Here is a 19,018-nt window from a genome sequence, read left to right as displayed (position 1 = left end):
TCTCTCGCCCGCGCTCTCTCTCTCTCGCCCGCGCTCTCTCTCTCTCGCCCGCGCTCTCTCTCTCTCGCCCGCTCTCTCTCTCTCTCGCCCGCTCTCTCTCTCTCTCGCCCGCTCTCTCTCTCTCTCGCCCGCTCTCTCTCTCTCTCGCCCGCTCTCTCTCTCTCGCCCGCTCTCTCTCTCTCTCGCCCGCTCTCTCTCTCTCTCTCGCCCGCTCTCTCTCTCTCTCGCCCGCTCTCTCTCTCTCTCGCCCGCTCTCTCTCTCTCTCGCCCGCTCTCTCTCTCTCTCGCCCGCTCTCTCTCTCTCTCTCGCCCGCTCTCTCTCTCTCTCGCCCGCTCTCTCTCTCTCTCGCCCGCTCTCTCTCTCTCTCGCCCGCTCTCTCTCTCTCTCGCCCGCTCTCTCTCTCTCTCGCCCGCTCTCTCTCTCTCTCGCCCGCTCTCTCTCTCTCTCGCCCGCTCTCTCTCTCTCTCGCCCGCTCTCTCTCTCTCTCGCCCGCTCTCTCTCTCTCTCGCCCGCTCTCTCTCTCTCTCGCCCGCTCTCTCTCTCTCTCGCCCGCTCTCTCTCTCTCTCGCCCGCTCTCTCCCCAGCTCCATTAATTTTGTAAAATATTCAACGAAATCGGGGTGGGGGGAGGATAATTTTTCTTTTTAATGTCTGAATGACTTTTCTCCCAGGCTGCCGCAGCAGTCCCGAGAAATTGACCTTCGATTCCTGGAGATTCCAGGATGTTGGCAATGCTAACAACGGGATGCGTTGTTTGCGGAGCACCATTTGGATTCTGCAGGAGTGAGGTGGAGACGGTTTCGATTCTGGCTTTCAAAATCTAATTAGTTAAAAAAATTGAGGCTCTGGGGAAAAGGTGGGTGGGGGTGGGGGGTAGGGGTGTGGGGGGTGGGGGGGGGAGGGTTTTGCCGAGAGCTCCGATTGTTCCCATTTGACTTCTCTCTCCATAGCGCCGCAATTCTTACCTTCTCACGTACTTACTTCCCCAATTCCTGTTAAATCTGCTGCCACCACCCTTTCCAGATGATCACCACTCGCTGCGTAATGCATTTCCCTCCTAGCCTCTCCCTGGTTCCTTTTTGCCAGTTATCTGAGAACCTCCATTATTGTTGCCTCAATTCCTCCCTCTCCACAGGCCCACATCAAAGTTTACCCCGACCCATCGCATAACCTTTCAACCCACGGGTTCAACTGAGAAATGGATTGGATAATTCCATTGCAAATGATTTGTTTTAGTGCCGTAGTTTGGGGAGCAAAGATGAAAGAGTGCAGTCGTACGAAATGCTGAGTGCACGTTTTGATCTGGGGGACCGAAGGCACTCCCAGAATGCTTCAGTGTTCGTACATTCTGGTCAGTGGAATACAAATGCCCATTGTACTTGAGATGACCATGAGAATTACAATCATCTTTTGGATCAAGTAACCGTTACTGTAGTTGGTACCAGGACAGGGGCAATACTGGTACAGCCTCATTTATCACAAATCCTTTGTTGCCCTGAGAAAGTGTTGATGAGAATCCTTTGGGTTGCTCGCCCATCTACAGGACACGAGGCAGGGAACTTCCAATTGGGTGGCGGGATGCTGGAGGGAAACCTAAAGCAGGTGGTAGCGGATCGGTTGTGTGTTGTGCAACCCATTGACTTCAGTGTATCAGGTGACTTATCCAGCATTGCCCGTATATTTATTCTGACCGCGCCAACTCCACCCACTGATGTTGGAAGTTCTTCCACTGTGTCCTCGTAGAACCTTACAGCACAGACAGAGGCCACCCAACTGTTTGTGATAGAGGATTGACCAATCATTCTTTACGCCCCCCCCCCTTTCCCTCACTCCCCAAAACCCAACTGGTTTTATTATTGGCCAGAGTGCGGGAAAATTCACCATCACAACTTTACTGCCAACTGTGTGTCCACGTTAATACTAATCTGAGACTAGAGACTAGCCTGAGAATTATTTGGTGTCGCAAGTATATAAATTTATAGGAACAAAAATCATTGGATACAGACAACAAGATATTTTATGACTTAATGTAAAATGCATGGAGATGAAATAGAATGGACAGTTGTGAAATAGATGGGAGATGAAATAGAATGGACAGTTTTACATCAAAGTATATATTTTTTAACCCCTACAGGAATGACGAGCATTTTAAAACTAGTCCTCGAAACCCTGGTGTTGACTTGAAGGCTGCCAGGTTATTTTTTGAGAAGATGGTGAATTCTCCATACGCCAAATTACTACAGCAGGTAAACCGTCAGCACTGTAAAGTCTGAAGCCTGTTCATCTCGTGCCTCTTGTCTTTTGAGAGAGTGAGCATGTATGAGACCTGGAATCGCCCCAATGCTAATGACGCAAAAGACTCTTCAGCTTTCCCCAGGGATCTACTTGAAGATATTTTCAACTTAGTTTTGTGCCATGCGTCGTTACTCATGAGGAGCTATCAGTTAAGTGCAGAAATCTCCCATCTTGCCTGTCCTGCCCACCAAAAAATGGGATCGCACTCTAGAGTCTGCACTCGGTAGCTGATCACCTATGCACAAGCCAGTCCCCCTCTGACTCTCTTGACAGGCCAGCAGCTGATTCGTCTGTCCGGCCTCAGCTGATGTGTTCAAAGGTCCCGGTGCCATATTTAAAAACCAGTGCCCATACTCTTCCCAGCCCACCTGTCTTCACCCGACTGTGCAGCATGCCAGCAACTTAGCCCGCGAGGAGAAGTCTGTTCCTCCATACAGTCACCCTCCCTCCGAACCCATCACCTGCAAGGTGCCCATACCCCAGTTGAATCTCAACCCACCGCATCTGGAGTCTTCATTCATCTCCTTCCAGTAAACAATGTGGTATCCTTTTGACCCCCCCCCCCCCCCCCCAGCACTCCACCCCCGCACTCCACCCCCATCGAACGTCCAAAGTTTGTTGCCATGGGTGCATGAGTCCTGGAGCACAGTGCTGTCCAGGTAGACACGGCTGTGCGGTACCGGGGTGATAGAGACCCCTGAACTCACCAACCTTAGACGCAGTACTGATCTGTCCATGGGTCCAGCAGCACCGTGTTGTCCTTGAAGACAAGCTCGGCATGGAGCTGGAGGCAGGAACCGGTCTGCCCTGGCAGAGTGGTGAACAGTGCACGAGGAGCAGCGCAGCACTGTGGCAGAAAGTTGTTGCACTCATCTCAAAGTCTCAGGCGAACTGAGGACCGCCTTGTGTGTGTTAATCATTAGCAATCTGATTTGATGCCCGCACATGTTGCTGCTGGTGTGATGCAAGATTGAAAGACTTGATGGGATGCCGGCAGGCAGCTGTTTTAATGAACATTCAGGAAATACAAATGGCATTTGCGCGACCTGCCATTGGGAAAAGCGATCTGCCATTAACCTGCCATTGGGAGAATTGCACATTCACATCACCACCTGTCACCAAACCCTGGGCGGGATTCTCTGATCCATCGCGTTTTCCGACAGCGTCAACAGGCCCCCAGGATCAGCGATTCTGTGCCCCACAGGCGGCCAGCACAGCACTGGAGCAACTCGCGCAGCTCCAGCTGCCGATACCGGCGTCAAATGGGCGCCGCGGTTGTGCGCAGGCGTGCTATGGCCGGTGCGAATTCGCGCATGCGCGCTAATTTCCTTTTCTGCGCCGGCCCCGACGCAACATGGCGGAGAGTTACAGGGGCCAGGCGCGGAGGAACATAGGCCCTCACCAGGAGAGGCTGGCCCGCCGATCGGTGGGCCCCGATCGCGGGCCAGGCCACGGTGGACGCCCCCCTGGGGTCTGATCCCCCCCCCCCCCCCACCATGCCGCCCCCCCCCCCGCAGGATGAACGGCGAGGTCCCGCCGGGTGGGACCACATGTGAACGGTGCCGGCGGGACTTGGCCTATCTCGGCGGCCACTCAGTCCATTGCGTGCGGAGAATCGCCGGGGCAAGGGGGGGGGGGGGGGGGCGCGTAGAGCAGCGGTCACCGGAGAATCGGTGGACTGCCGTCAGAGCAACATTGCGTGAATCGCCCCTCCCCCCCACCGCCGATTCTCTGACCCTGCCCGGGGTCAGGGAATCCCGCCCCCTTTGCGGGCGGATTGGGAGAATTCCGTCCGAAATGAGTCATTTCACTCAGACAGCGGGACAACACGTCACCGAGTTGGGTTAAGCATTTTTTAGAGACAGAATTGTAGGTTAAAATTTCCCTCACAATGATCTCCTGATCCCTGCTGTATGTTTTCTGTCTTGGATTTATACAGGGATTGCATTATTTTCTATATGTGTAACAGATTTATTCACTGCTTTAAAATGTCAACTCTTTTGCATCAGCTCAAGGTTCCAGCTCGTTTTTACATCTGTTTACTCTTCTCTGAATCGTTGCACGATGCTTAACTAATTAAGTAACCAACATAAATCAGTGAACAGATGCACATGTCAGCACATAAAATTCAGACACTCTCTGTGCAATCTGTGCGACCAGCACAGAGTGCGGTTTTGTGCAGTGTGGCAGTTTGGTGAGGAGAGGAGGGTGGTTACTCCTTTGCTTTTCTAACCTTTTCACCCTTTAGGAATTGGTTTCTGCTGTTTTACAGGAGGGGAGCGGAACTATTGGTGAGTATCCAGTAAGTGGTCAAAGTCTATTTTCCAAAGGTTTAAATATATCCTACAGTTGGGATTCATTAAGATCTTTAAAAAAAATTTAGGGTACACAATTCATTTTTTTTCCGATTAAGGGGCAATTCAGCTTGGCCAGTCCACCTACTCTGCACATCTTTGGGTTTTGGGGACGAAACCCACGCACACACTGGGAGAATGTGCAAACTCCACACAGACAGTGACCCAGGACCGGGGTCGAACCTGGGACCTCGGTGCCGTGAGGCAGCAGTGCTAACCGTTGTGCCACCGTGCTGCCTAGATTAATTAAGATCTAAACGAAAATGGGCGGCACGGTGGCGAAACAGTTGCTACCCTGAGTTAATGGATCCCTCCAGAGCTATAAAAATAAACAATCTGATGCTACACTTTGAAATTCCAGTAAGCTGTCAATCGTGATTCTTTTAGCAGGGCGTAGAGTGTGAATTTAATTGTAAAGAATCTAGTTCAAAGCATTCAGACTCCAAGCCATACACACTGACTTCAATACTTCATAAGGCAATGAAATTGACTGTGTGAAGACCACTTCAAAGGTTTCCACCACTTTAAAGGCATAACCTTCGCCTTCAACTTTAAATCTTTAAACTTGGCATACTGACAGACGTTTTGAGCGGATTAGGAGCACAGATGGGATCACTTCCACTTTATCAGGGCAAAACTTTATTTCTTACATCCTGACTTAGTGTTTAAATGGTTTAGGGGTGCGTGTAAAAACACTCTCACTTTATTATTAGGGATGTCTATTTGTGAGATAATGAGTGACTGTCTAAATGGTATCGGGGTACAGATGAACATATTTTCTCTTTATTATGGGTAAACTTGAACTTTTACATACTGAGTGACTATTGGCTGCAGATAGGGAGACCAGCCACAGGAGTCTCATCCCAAGGAGGACCCCTGACCTGGACCCTACCAGCTCAGCACCCAACCCCCCCTGACCCCCGTCTCCCAGGAAGGACCCCCCCCTTGGCAGCAATTGTTGGGAGGGTACTTGCCACCTTTCCTCTCCTTCTCTGCAAGCCGTCAGCTCCACGTTCCGCAGGACTTGCACCAGTTCACGCTAGCGGGACTCTCGGCTGGGGGGGGTGGGGGGGTGGGGGAGCACCCCACCTGGCTGCTGAATGGTATATCCTGCCTGCCAATGACATGTAAAATAGCTCTAATGAGCCATTTGCATGGTCCTGCTGGGCCAGGGCAGGAGACCCAACTGGGCTGTTGGGAAACCCACTGTGGCTGGCGGAGCAGGCACGGAGACCCGGGACCAGTTTGTTGTCCAGCAGAAATATCTAGTTTTGCCCTGCCATGGGATTCTCCGCCTGATTAGGATTCCTGATCTTAGTGGCGGAAAACCTTTGGTAATCCTTCAAAGAGTCTACAGACAGATGTAGAGTGAGGAAAAATTGGCAGTTGGAATATAGTGTAGGAAAATGTGAGGCTTTTCACTTTGGTAGGAAAACTAAAGGAGCTGAAGAGTATTTAAATGAAGAGAGACTGCAGAAAACTGCAGCACAAAAGGAATTTGGGGGTTCATCGTGCCTAAATCGCAAGATGCGAGATGCAAGCTCAGGTAATTGGGTAAATGTTGGCCTTTATTTCAAAGGGAATGGAGTGTAAAAATAGGGAGGTCCTGCTAAGACTATACAATGCACTAGTTAGACCACACCTGGAATAATGTGAACAGTTTTGGTCCCCCTATCTAAGGAAAGATATACTATACTGACATTGGAGACAGTCTAGAGAAGGTTCATGAGGTTGACCCCGGGTAAGGAGAGATTTTGTTCTGAGGGCAGGTTGAGTCGGTTGGGCCCGTACTCATTGGAGTTCAGAAGAGTGAGAGGTGACATTCTTGAGACATATAGGGTTCTCCGGGCGCTTGACAGGGTAGAATTTCTTCTGAGTGTCGTGAATCTGTGGAATTCTTTACCACAAGAAAGCTGTAGAGGTCGGGTTGTTCAGTACGTTCAAGGCGGAGATAGACAGATTTTTAATTAGTTTAATCAAAGGTTAAGGGGATGAGGAGAAAAGGTGAAGTTGAGGATTATCAGATCAGCCATGATCTAATTGAATGGCGGAGCAGAGTTGATGGGCCAAATGGCCAACTTGTGATCCTGCGTCTTACGATCTTAATCACACAAGCAATTGAACATTACATTTGCCACGGTGAGTTGCTCCCAAGTGGAGGTAAGCCAGGAAAGGGCAGGGGGAGGGAGTGAGCGGGTGGTTGTGGGCATGAATGAATGTTCAGTGGTCAATGGTGCAGTGAGTCGTACAGTTAGAAGGAAAGCTGGCTGCAAATGGTTCTGGGGTTTATTGTATGGCAGGAAGAGCTGGCTGAACCAGCGACGCCCACATCCCTTGGGGATGGTTCGGCATTGCTGACTGCTGTCATGAAGTCAAACCTAGCACATTGTAATGTTTGGACTGTCGTTAGTTTGTTCAGGACGAGGCCAGACTTCTCATTGGGGCCGTTCTATATTTTGTTATGGGCCAAAGTATAAAAACTCCAAAGTGTATTATGGAGTCCACCTGACCCACAACGTTTTGTTGCATTTCGATAGGATAAGCACAAGAGCCTTCCTTTCAGGTGTTATTCAACGGCCTTAAACGCTTTTAATCAAAAAATAAGCTTTATTTTAAAAATGTAGTTAACATTTGTAGAAACACACACAGCAAAAACTTTTATCAATTACAAACATAAAGACCCCACACAGCTACAGTAATCTATGCATAACCCTTAATGAACTTCCCCCTTAACTGTTCCAATTCAATAACAAAATCCAAGTAAAACTAGAAACCCCTTATCAAAGGTGTGGCCCAGCACACGGCATTCTCGCTGGTATAAGACTGTGGTTACTGATACTCTGTTCTCCCTTTTCAAACATCAGAGTTGAATTCCTTCCAAAAAGCAATTATCTCTTTTAAGTTACCAAACAGTCTGAAACAGCTTTTAAAATGAAGGTAGAGGGACAGGCAACTTCTGTTCTCTGTCTTGAGTCCACAGCAGCCAAATGTGAAAACAAAACCAAAAAAAACTCTCAGCCACAGCTCTGCTCCGCCCACACACATGACATCACTGAGCCATGTGATAAGACAAAAACCTTTCTTTAAGGGACACTCACATGACAGTTTATAGCACCAATCCCATGCAGAATTAGTGGAATGTGTATAGTTTTCTTTTTTGGTTCGGTTTTGTTTTGAATTTCTGGGAATCGTAAGGGAAAAACATTCATTTCGCTAAAAACGACCGGAATTAAATAGTTTTAAAACAGGAAGTGGTTGGTATCTGGAGGCACTGCCTACATGGTATCAGCATCTGATGGACAGACCTAGGCAGAGCAAATATCAAATTAATTAAGGACACATGCACCTTTGGAAAGGACTTTAGTTGATGTACCACCTTTCGCAACACCAGAATGTCCCGAAGCGGTTTGCCGTATTTTTAAAGTCATGTGGGAAATCCAGCATCAAATAATAATAATCTTTATTGTCACAAGTAGACTTACATTAACACTGCAATGAAGTTACTGCGAAAATCCCCTAGTCGACACATTCCGGCGCCTGTCTGGATACACAGAAGGAAAATTCAGAATGTCCAATTCACCTAACAGCACATAGTTCGGGACTTGTGGGAGGAAACCCACGCAGACATGGGGAGAATGTGCAGACTCCGCAAGACAGTGACCCAAGCACGGGAATCTAACCTGGGACCCTAGAGCTGTGAAGCAACAGTGCTAACCACTGTGCTACCGTGCGGCCCAATTTGTGCGCACAAACATAGGGATGGCCTATTTTAGTGATGTTATTTGTAGGACAAATATTGAGCGGGATACTGATGAGAACTCTCTTGCTCACCATCAAAATATTGTTGCGGAATCTTTTATGTTGTGGGACAAATTTAACACCTCCCCTGAAAGGCGCCACCTCCGACAGAGCAGCATCCCCTTGGTACCCCCTTGGGGTGCGCCAGCCGACATGATCGGAGTGGAGCTAGCACCCTTCATCGTCTGGACTTGCGGTGCAACCCACTAAGCTTCGGCAAGCAAAAGGGAGGACGGTGCCGTTACAGCTGTTACAAGGGGCTTCTTTCTTTTTCAGGTTACTGTGACTTCAGAGAATCGTTTGATTTCCCAGTTACCGACTTCACCGCCTGATGTCGAGGCCATGAGGGCGTTTTTGATTTTACCGGTACTTCCTCTCTTCCAAGACGCCAAGAATTATTTGACTTTCGCCCTTCCATTTGCCGCCGCCATACTCCACTTGGATGCGAACCCGAGCAAAGTGCTGGGTAAGTACTGAGCACCAGGGTGGGTGATGAAGTAAAGGAACAGCGAATCTAGTTGAATGACCATTTATTGAGCAACACTTTAACTGGGAATTTGACTCTTGACGTCAACAGCTTGAATGGTTCAGCAGGACATTAGTGGCTCTCGGCAGGGTCGCAGATTTCTTTATTGGTTTAGAAATTTCTTGCAATACAATTTTCTTCTGATGTGGGTGAATTGTTGAGGAAATGAGACCGAGGGCGGGGTATTGCTGAAGGCCACCACTACCTAGCAATGTACAGCTGAATCGTTGTCTCGTTCAGGTCCAGTTGAGCTTTTGGGCAACCGTTCCATTCATAAGTTCATTGAAGCAGCCATTTATGTTGAAGTGTTGACCCATTCAGCACGAGGCATTGGTGCTGCTCTATGTAAATTATGTTGTTGTTGTTGTTGTCGTCTGATTGGGCCCTTCAGACCATTGTGATTGTCCTGGCTCTTTCAAAGAGCCACCCAATTAATCCTTTCAATCCCCCTTGCCCCGCTCTTGCCTCATTGCCCGGCAAACATTTTCTTTTCAAGTATTTATCAAATTCCCTTTCAGAAGTTACTATTGCGTTTGCTTAACTAGCCTTTCACCCAACACCTCACTGTTATTTGAAAAAAAAAGAAACTTTTCCTCTTCTTTCTAGTTATTTTGCCAATTTTTAATAAATCTCTGTCATTTGGTTACAGATCCTCCTGTACAAGCAATTTCTGCTTATTTACTTTGTCAAAGCCATTCATAGTTTTAAACATCTCTATTCAAAACCACCTTACTCTTGTCGGCTCCTGAGGATACCGACTACTGTTCTGAAAGAAAAATAAGCCATTTCAATCATAGATTGAGGTTTATAGCTCCATGGGTATGATTTCAGGATTATCACCGTGTCTAAGGAGTTAGAAAAACTAATGAACCAATTAATCTTTTCTCCTGTAGTTTACCATCTGGTACCTGGGATGAATTTAAATTAATCTTTATTGTCACAAGTAGGCTTGCATTAACACTGCAATAAAGTTACTAGTCGCCACACTCCGGCGCCTGTTCGGGTACACAGAGGGAGAATCCAGAATGTCCAATTCACCTAACAGCACATCTTTCGGGACTTGTGGGAGGAAACCGGAGCACCCGGAAGAAACCCAAGCAGACACGGAGAACGTGCAGACTCCGCACAGACAGTGACCCAAGCCGGGAATTGAACCTGGGACCCTAGCACTGTGAAGCAACAGTGCGACTCACTGTGCTACTGTGCCATCCTTGGGTTGTACTATTGCCTGGGTATTTGTTATTCTCAATGTAATACGTATGGCTGTCAGAATGGAGGGGGACAATATTATTAAAGTGGAGGTAGGTGGCTCTTGTGGTGAGGAGAATTAAGAGTTGGTAATGTGATTTAGAGTCACGTAGGATTCTGAGGTTGCAAACAATTTGGTCCCACCCTGAGCAAATGGCCAGGGAGGGGGATGAAACCAGAAGCGAAGGGAGAGGTAAGATTTCTCTGGACATAAAAAGTATCAAACGTGGCACTGAGAAAGTGGATTGAGCAAGTTGGCAGTGCAGAATTATTGTAGTGAATGGATGGTCAAAGACGAGGCAAGTGGAAGTTTGAAAGTGCAGCGTTAGTACCTTGGAGAGAAGATCCAGGAACATAGGAACAGGAAGAGGGTGATGCAGAAGGGAGAAAGGTTGGAAAAGGAATGTGGGTGGTGAGAGATCAGAGCTGGTTGGAGATGGCATTGCTATGAGACCACTGGAGCAGAGAGGCCACAAGAGATGGCAAGACCAAGGGATGGAAAAGGATAGGAGAGTTTACACGAAGGGACAGGTTCAAGGAAGACCAAGCCACCTTGTTTTTGGAGGAGGGAAGACTAGGAGAGCGCATATGGAAACAAATCACAGCGGACGAGGCATCTCAGTGTAGTGCAAAGCACGGTTGAAGTCTGACAGGATCTGCATCCGGATGAAGTACCAGCTCCCATCAGATCCACCATCCAGGCAGTGCGAGTGAGAACGACCTCTCCATTATCCCGGGAATAGATTTGTGAATAAACAAATGGGTCTGTTCTCCTTTCAGATAACTGGTGGTGTTGGGTGGACGCTGGCTACTTCTGCCGGCTGGTGGAGCTGTATAAAGATGCGGTGCTTTACCTGATAACCAGGATGAGGACAGCGTTGTTGGCTCCTGTGTTTAGCCATTACATCATCGATGCTCTTCAGGTTTTGGAAAAGCTGCACAAGGTACTTAAATGAAAGATCGGGTATTTGCCATTCTCTTGGAAAATGGTTGCATTAGTGGGCGGCTGGGGTGTGAGGTGTGAAGTTCATGTGCCGTTAAAGGTTGCAGCTACATACATCCGTCCATATCCATTGCGAGTGTCAATTCTCTGTAAACCAACATAACCTCTTCCAATCTGCTTGCATTGGGGTTACAACCTACCTCAGTTTAACACTGCATCAGCAGCTTTTCCCGACCCAGGCGGAACTGGGAGTGGAATTCCCACCCATTGTGTATTGAAACCCATATTCTCTTCCTGTTTCAAATGGTTGCAATTGTTGGAGGAAATACTCTTAACGTCTCCACTCGTTCTTAAAAACTCAGGGGAAAACCAGGCAGCCTTAGGTCAGCATCAATAAAAACAGAAAGTTCGAGAAATACTCAGCAGGCCAGCCAGCCTCTGTGGAGAGAGAAACTGAGCCACTTTTTCAGGTCGATGACCTCTTGTCAGAACTGTTTATATGAGGGAGGAGAGATTTGGGGAGGGCAGAAAGGCAGTGTATTCGGTGGCTGAAAGGTGAGGGGAGCTCCGTTGGGGACAGAATAGCTCTGAAGCAATGTCATTGACCTGAAATGTAAATGCTGATCTTTTGAGCTTTGTCTGACCTTGATCTCTCTTCCCCCTTGACTTGACCAACTGAGATGACTCCCGTCTGCCTCATTCTCAGGGCACTGTGTTAAAATTGCAGTGTGGTCTCAATTACGCATTTCTTATGACGAGTGGCCGAGTAAATTGGGCCTATATTCTTTTGAGTTTTTAAGAACGAGAGGCGATCTAATTGGAAATACTGAAGGGGTTTGATGAGATGGACGCTGAGAGCATCAGGATAAGGGTGGCTCGTTCAGGACTGAGCTGAGGAGAAATTACCTCGCTCAAAGGCTTGTGTATCTTTGGAATTCTCATCCCTATGTTGTAGATGCTCCATTGTTAAATATATTTAAGCCTGGGATAGACCGATCTTTGCGCTCTCAGGGATATGGGGAATGGGCGGGAAAGCCGAGTTAGGGCCCAAGATCAACCATGATCTTATCAAATGGTGGAGCATGATAAACAGGCCATATGGTAGTCTCCTAATTCTTAATAATAATCTTTATTAGTGTCACAAGTAGGCTTACATTAAACTGCAATGAAGGTACTGTGAAAATCCCCTTGTCGCTACATTCCGGCACCTGTTCAGGTACACAGAGGGCAAAATGTACAATTCACCTAACAAGCAACGTCTTTCGGGATTTGTGGGAGGAAACCGGAGCACCCGGAGGAAGCCCACGCAGACACGGGGAGAACGTGTAGATTCCGTACAGACAGTGACCCAAGCTGGGAATCCAATCCAGGTCTGTGGTGTTGTGAAGCAACAGTGCTAACCACTGTGCTACCATGCCGGCCATTATTTTTTTAATAATCTTTTTTTATTGTCACAAGTAGGCTTACATTGCAATGAAGGGGCAGCATGGTGGCGCAGTGGTTAGCACTGCTGGCTTACGGCGCCGAGGCCCCAGGTTTTATCCCGGCTCTGGGTCACTGTCCGTGTGGAGCTTGCACATTCTCCCCGTGTTTGCATGGGTTCTGCCCCCACAATCCAAAGATGTGCAGGCTAGGTGGATTGGCCACGCTAAATTGCCCCTTAATTGGAAAAAAATTAATTGGGTACTCTAAATTTTATTTGAAATAACACTGCAATAAAGTTACTGTGAAAAGCCCCTAGTCGTCACATTCCTGCGCCTGTTTGGGTACACGGAGGGAGAATTCAGAATGTCGAAATGTGCTATGAGGGCGGACGGCGGGTGGAGGGGTTTAAATTGCTCCCATCGTGTGTGTTTCGTTTTGTGACTAAAACACCAACCTCCGCACGAATATTTGTTTAGTCAACACTCTCATCACTGAGCTTTTCCTCTCCGTCACTGCACAGGTTAACTTGATTGCTAACCATATTGACTATGAGGTGTTTTACATCCACGAGCTGAGTAACTTGGTCAACATTGAGACTGATTTTCTTTACTGGGCATCCCAACATGCCGGAGTGGTAAGCACACTGCTTTGGATACTTTTGCAGACTTCCAGTTCTGAAGAGTTGAAGAGCTGGCTTTTCATTATTTTCTCTCTTCGCCGTTGCTCTGTAGCTAAGACTTCTGTTTTATTTTATTTTTTTTACAGAAAATCCAGCCAGCTATTGCAGAGGTAGGTAAACCACAACCCGTTTCGTTTTGGGTTAGGTGATTGGGTGCCTGTGAAAGGGGCTTGTTCATCATCCTTCAGAACTTGCACTTTTTGAAACGAGGAGTAACTTGCACTTACATGGTGCCTTGTCTCACCCCCCCCCCCCCCCCCAAGGACATCCCAGTGCGATTTGCAGTCGATGAGTTGCACTTGAAGTACCACAGCTCTTGTGCTGGCCAGTTTATGCACCGCAAGATCCCAAATACAACCCACAAAAGGATTTGAATGATCTCTGTTGCGTGCCTTGATCAAGGGATAAATGTTGATCAGAACACTGCGGAGGATGCCCTGATCTTCTTTAAGTAGTGCCCTAGGATCACTTGCATCCACCTTAGAGGGCAGATGGGGCCTACGTTTAATGTGTCATCTGATAAAGATGGCGCCTCAGCACTGAACCAAAATGCCAGCCCAGATAATGAGCCAAATAGGGTTATGACCCATGATCTCTGACCCAGATTTGAACCGATGCTGAAATTTGTGCTTTGCTCAATAAGGTAGATTCACAGTACACAATACTTACAGGTTTTGTGTCATCTACAAATTTTGAAACCGTGCCATGCACACCTGAGTCTAGGTCAGTAATATAGAGCAAGAAATGCTGTGGTCCTAAAACTGGCCCCTGTGAACCTCAATATAAGACCATAAGACCATAAAACATAGGAGCGGAAGTAAGGCCATTCGGCCCATCGAGTCCACTCCACCATTCAATCATGGCTGATTTCAACTCCATTTACCCGCTCTCTCTCCATAGCCCTTAATTCCTTGAGAAATCAAGAATTTATCAACTTCTGTCTTAAAGACACTCAACGTCCCGGCCTCCACCACCCTCTGTGGCAATGAATTCCACAGACCCACCACTCTCTGGCTGAAGAAATTTCTCCTCATCTCTGTTCTAAAGTGACTCCCTTTTATTCTAAGGCTGTGTCCCCGGGTCCTAGTCTCCCCTGCTAATGGAAACAACTTCCCTACATCCACCCTATCTAAGACATTCATTATCTTGTAAGTTTTTCTATTAGATCTCCCCTCAACCTCCTAAACTCCAATGAATATAATCCCAGGATCCTCAGACGTTCATCGTGTGTTAGGCCTACCATTCCTGGGATCATCCGTGTGAATCTCCGCTGGACCCGCTCCAGTGCCAGTATGTCCTTCCTGAGGTGTGGGGCCCAAAATTGCTCACCGTATTCTAAATGGGGCCTAACAATGCTTTATAAGGCTTCAGAAGTACATCCCTGCTTTTATATTCCAAGCCTCTTGAGATAAATGACAACATTGCATTTGCTTTCTTAATTACGGACTCAACCTGCAAGTTTACCTTTAGAGAATCCTGGACTAGGACTCCCAGGTCCCTTTGCACTTCAGCATTATGAATTTTGTCACCGTTTAGAAAATAGTCCATGCCTTTATTCTTTTTTCCAAAGTGCAAGACCTCGCACTTGCCCACGTTGAATTTCATCAGTCATTTCTTGGACCACTCTCCTAAACTGTCTAAATCTTTCTGCAGCCTCCCCACCTCCTCAATACTACCTGCCCCTCCACCTATCTTTGTATCATCGGCAAACTTAGCCAGAATGCCCCCAGTCCCGTCATCTAGATCGTTAATATATAAAGAGAACAGCTGTGGCCCCAACACTGAACCCTGCGGGACACCACTCGTCACCGGTTGCCATTCCGAAAAAGAACCTTTTATCCCAACTCCCTGCCTTCTGCCTGACAGCCAATCGTCAATCCATGTTAGTACCTTGCCTCGAATACCATGGGCCCTTATTTTACTCAGCAGTCTCCCGTGAGGCACCTTATCAAAGGCCTTTTGGAAGTCAAGATAGATAACATCCATTGGCTCTCCTTGGTCTAACCTACTTGTTATCTCTTCAAAGAACTCTAACAGGTTTGTCAGGCACGACCTCCCCTTACTAAATCCATGCTGACTTGTCCTAATCTGACCCTGCACTTCCAAGAATTTAGAAATCTCATCCTTAACAATGGATTCTAGAATCTTGCCAACAACCGAGGTTAGGCTAATTGGCCTATAATTTTCCATCTTTTTCCTTGTTCCCTTCTTGAACAGGGGGGTTACAACAGCGATTTTCCAATCATCTGGGACTTTCCTTGACTCCAGTGACTTTTGAAAGATCATAACTAACGCCTCCACTATTTCTTCAGCTATCTCCTTTAGAACTCTAGGATGTAGTCCACCTGGGCCCGGAGATTTATCAATTTTTAGACCTCTTAGTTTCTCTAGCACTTTCTCCTTTGTGATGGCTACCATATTCAACTCTGCCCCCTGACTCTCCGGAATTGTTGGGATATTACTCATGTCTTCTACTGTGAAGACTGACGCAAAGTACTTATTTAGTTCCTCAGCTATTTCCTTGTCTCCCATCACAAAATTACCAGCGTCATTTTGGAGCGGCCCAATGTCAACTTTTGCCTCCCGTTTGTTTTTAATGTATTTAAAGAAACTTTTACTATCATTCCTAATGTTACTGGCTAGCCTACCTTCATATTTGATCCTCTCTCTCCTTATTTCTCTCTTTGTTATCCTCTGTTTGTTTTTGTAGCCTTCCCAACCTTCTGACTTCCTACTACTCTTTGCCACATTATAGGCTTTCTCTTTTGCTTTGATGCATTCCCTAACTTCCTTTGTCAGCCATGGCTGCCTACTCCCCCCTCTGATAACCTTTCTTTTCTTTGGGATGAACCTCTGTACTGTGTCCTCAATTACTCCCAGAAACTCCTGCCATTGCTGTTCTACTGTCTTTCCCACTAGGCTCTGCTCCCAGTCGATTTTCGTCAGTTCCTCCCTCATGCCCCTGTAGTTACCTTTATTTAACTGTAACACCTTTACATCTGATTCTACCTTCTTCCTTTCAAATTGGAGATTGAATTCGACCATATTATGATCACTGCCTCCTAAGTGCTCCCTTACTTTAAGGTCTTTAATCAAGTCTGGCTCATTACATAACACTAAGTCCAGAATGGCCTGTTCCCTCGTGGGCTCCATCACAAGCTGTTCCAAAAAGCCCTCCTGTAAACATTCAATGAATTCCCTTTCCTTGGGTCCACTGGCAGCATTATTTACCCAATCCACCTGCATATTGAAGTCCCCCATGATCACTGTGACCTTGCCTTTCTGACATGCACTTTCTATTTCGTGGTACATTTTGTGCCCCCGGTCCTGACCACTGTTAGGAGGCCTGTACATAACTCCCATTATGGTTTTTTTGCCTTTGTGGTTCCTCAACTCTACCCACACAGACTCCACATCATCTGACCCTATATCATTTAGTGCTATTGATTTAATTTCATTCCTAATTAACAAGGCAACCCCGCCCCCTCTGCCCACCTCCCTGTCTTTTCGATAGGTTGTGAATCCCTGGATGTTTAAATGCCAGTCCTGAACCCCCTGCAACCATGTCTCTGTGATGCCTACCACATCATACCTGCCAGTCACAATCTGGGCCACAAGCTCATCTACCTTGTTCCGTACACTGCGCGCATTTAAATATAGCACCTTTAATTCTCTATTGACCGTCCCTTTTTGTTTTCTTAGTGTGGTGGACCTTGGTTTACTGAGCCTTTCCATACACTGTGTCATATTTTGTGGGATGGGGACTATCGTAACCTCTCCTGAGTTGTGTCTTTTCGTGCTTTTTGTATTCCTAAGCAGCTACGCTTCCCATTGATTACTTCACCTCTTGGTTCCCTGACTTTCCCTTCCCCCCCAATCTTTAGTTTAAAGTCCTATTGACCACCCTATTTATTCTTTTCGCCAGAACACTGGTCCCAGCTCGGTTCAGGTGGAGACCATCCCAACGGTATAGGTTCCCCCTGTCCCAAAACTGATGCCAGTGTCCCATGAAAAGGAACCCCTCTTTCCCACACCACTCTTTCAGCCACGTGTTAACTTCCCTTATTCTTGCCTCCCTATGCCAATTTGCACGTGGCTAGGGCAGTAACCCGGAGATTATGACCCTTGAGGACCTGTTTTTTAATTTGAATCCTAGCTCTTTACAATCTCTAAACAGGTCCTCTTTCCTAGACTTGCCTATGTTGTTGGTACCGACATGGACCACAACAACTGGATCCTCCCCCTCCCTCTCCAGTATCCTTTCAAGCCGGTCAGAGATGTCCCGCACCCTAGCACCGGGCAGGCAACATACCATGCGGGACTCTTTATCCTGCTCACAAAGGATATTATCTATCCCCCTGATAATAGAATCCCCTACAACTACAACTTGCCTATTTACTCCCTCCCCTTGAATGGCCTGCTGAACCATGGTGCCTTGGTCAGCTGACTCATCCTTCCTGCAGCCCTGTTCGCCATCCACACAGGGAGCAAGTGCCTCATACCTGTTGGACAGAGTCTAGGGCTGAGGCTCCTGAGTTCCTGACTGCTGGTTCCCTTTACCTGCCTGACTTGCAGTCACACCCTGCTGTCCCTGGCCACTGGCAGGATTTAAACTACTTGGTCTGACAGGTGTGACTGCCTCCTGAAACACAGTGTCCAGGTAAGTCTCCCCCTCCCGGATGTGCCTCAGTGTTTGAAGCTCAGACTCCAGCTCATCAACTCTGAGCCGGAGCTCTTCGAGCAGCCAACACTTACTGCAGATGTGGTCGCTGCAGCTCGCAATGGGATCTGCCAGCTCCCACATCAAGCAGCTCAAGCACATCACCTGACCAGCCATCACTAACTAATTAATTAGTTTAATTTAAGTTTATGAGTTTAGCTGTGTTTTTTTTAAATTTGGGGCAGATTTGCTATCAACCACTCAGATCGCAGCTTCCCTCTGACGTCACTTTTGGAAAAAAAAACTGGAAAACAGGAAGTTACCGTTAGGTTTTTATACTCCGAGACTGCTCCTCCTCCTCCGAATGGCTCCCGAAATTAGGCCCGAAGAAAAAGAGAGAACAAAACTGTAGGGAAAAAGCACCTTTTCCCACTGTTCACCGAATTACCTCACTGCACCAAATTACCAAATTCTCACTCGGTCTGTATCTCTCTCACTCAGACTGTGACTCCTTGACCTGCGCAATGCTTCCTTCCTCCAGTCCAAAAAGCAACTGTTCACAATTAATCTTTGTTTCCTGCCAGTCAACAAGCTTTGTATCCATGCTGCCATTCGCTGTTTATTCCCTGAGCTTTAATTTTGCTGACAAGCCTATTACGTGGCTCTTTAGCAAATGCCCTTTGAAAGTCCGCGTCCAGCACATCAACCGCATTTCCATGTTCCTTTCTATCGCCAGTCTGAACCTGATGATCCAATGATCAGTCCACAAATGTTCCCCTCCTGACACTTGATCCACCTCATTCCTCAGAACCAGATCAAGCATTGCCTTCTTCCCCAGTGAGTCAAAACTCTTCCCCCTCTCTTCTCTTTGCACTATTACCATCCTAATCTATATTATTATAATTAAAATTCCCTGTTCTAACTGTATAATCTTTGCAGCTCTCTGTAATTTCCTTTCATATTTGCTCCGCTATATTTTTCCTTTCAGTCGGTGGCCTATTAAATGTGTCCAGTAGCTCTATTGTTTCTTAGCTCCAACCAAATAGATTCTGTCTTTTACCCCCTAGGACATCCTCTCTGTCAGGCATT

General features: G+C 47.2%; 1 protein-coding gene across 3 annotated transcripts in view; it reads left to right on the top strand.

The window, feature by feature from the left end:
* Positions 1-19,018, top strand: part of LOC140408314 (probable E3 ubiquitin-protein ligase HERC3) — a 77,330-nt gene that overhangs the window by 37,643 nt on the left and 20,669 nt on the right. For all 3 annotated transcript variants that reach the window (XR_011940080.1, XM_072495344.1, XM_072495345.1), the window contains 5 exons: positions 2,136-2,247; positions 8,725-8,914; positions 11,003-11,166; positions 13,111-13,224; positions 13,356-13,379. Coding sequence is in view for 2 of the 3 variants with exons in the window: in XM_072495344.1 (XP_072351445.1) it covers positions 2,136-2,247; positions 8,725-8,914; positions 11,003-11,166; positions 13,111-13,224; positions 13,356-13,379 (604 nt within the window). In the remaining variant the exon portion in view is untranslated. The remainder of the gene's footprint in view (positions 1-2,135; positions 2,248-8,724; positions 8,915-11,002; positions 11,167-13,110; positions 13,225-13,355; positions 13,380-19,018) is intronic.

This window comes from Scyliorhinus torazame, chromosome 3 (assembly GCF_047496885.1).
Source record: "Scyliorhinus torazame isolate Kashiwa2021f chromosome 3, sScyTor2.1, whole genome shotgun sequence".
Lineage (NCBI taxonomy): Eukaryota > Metazoa > Chordata > Chondrichthyes > Carcharhiniformes > Scyliorhinidae > Scyliorhinus > Scyliorhinus torazame.
Note: the sequence above shows the minus strand (reverse complement) of the source record. Positions and strands in the feature narration are given on the sequence as shown.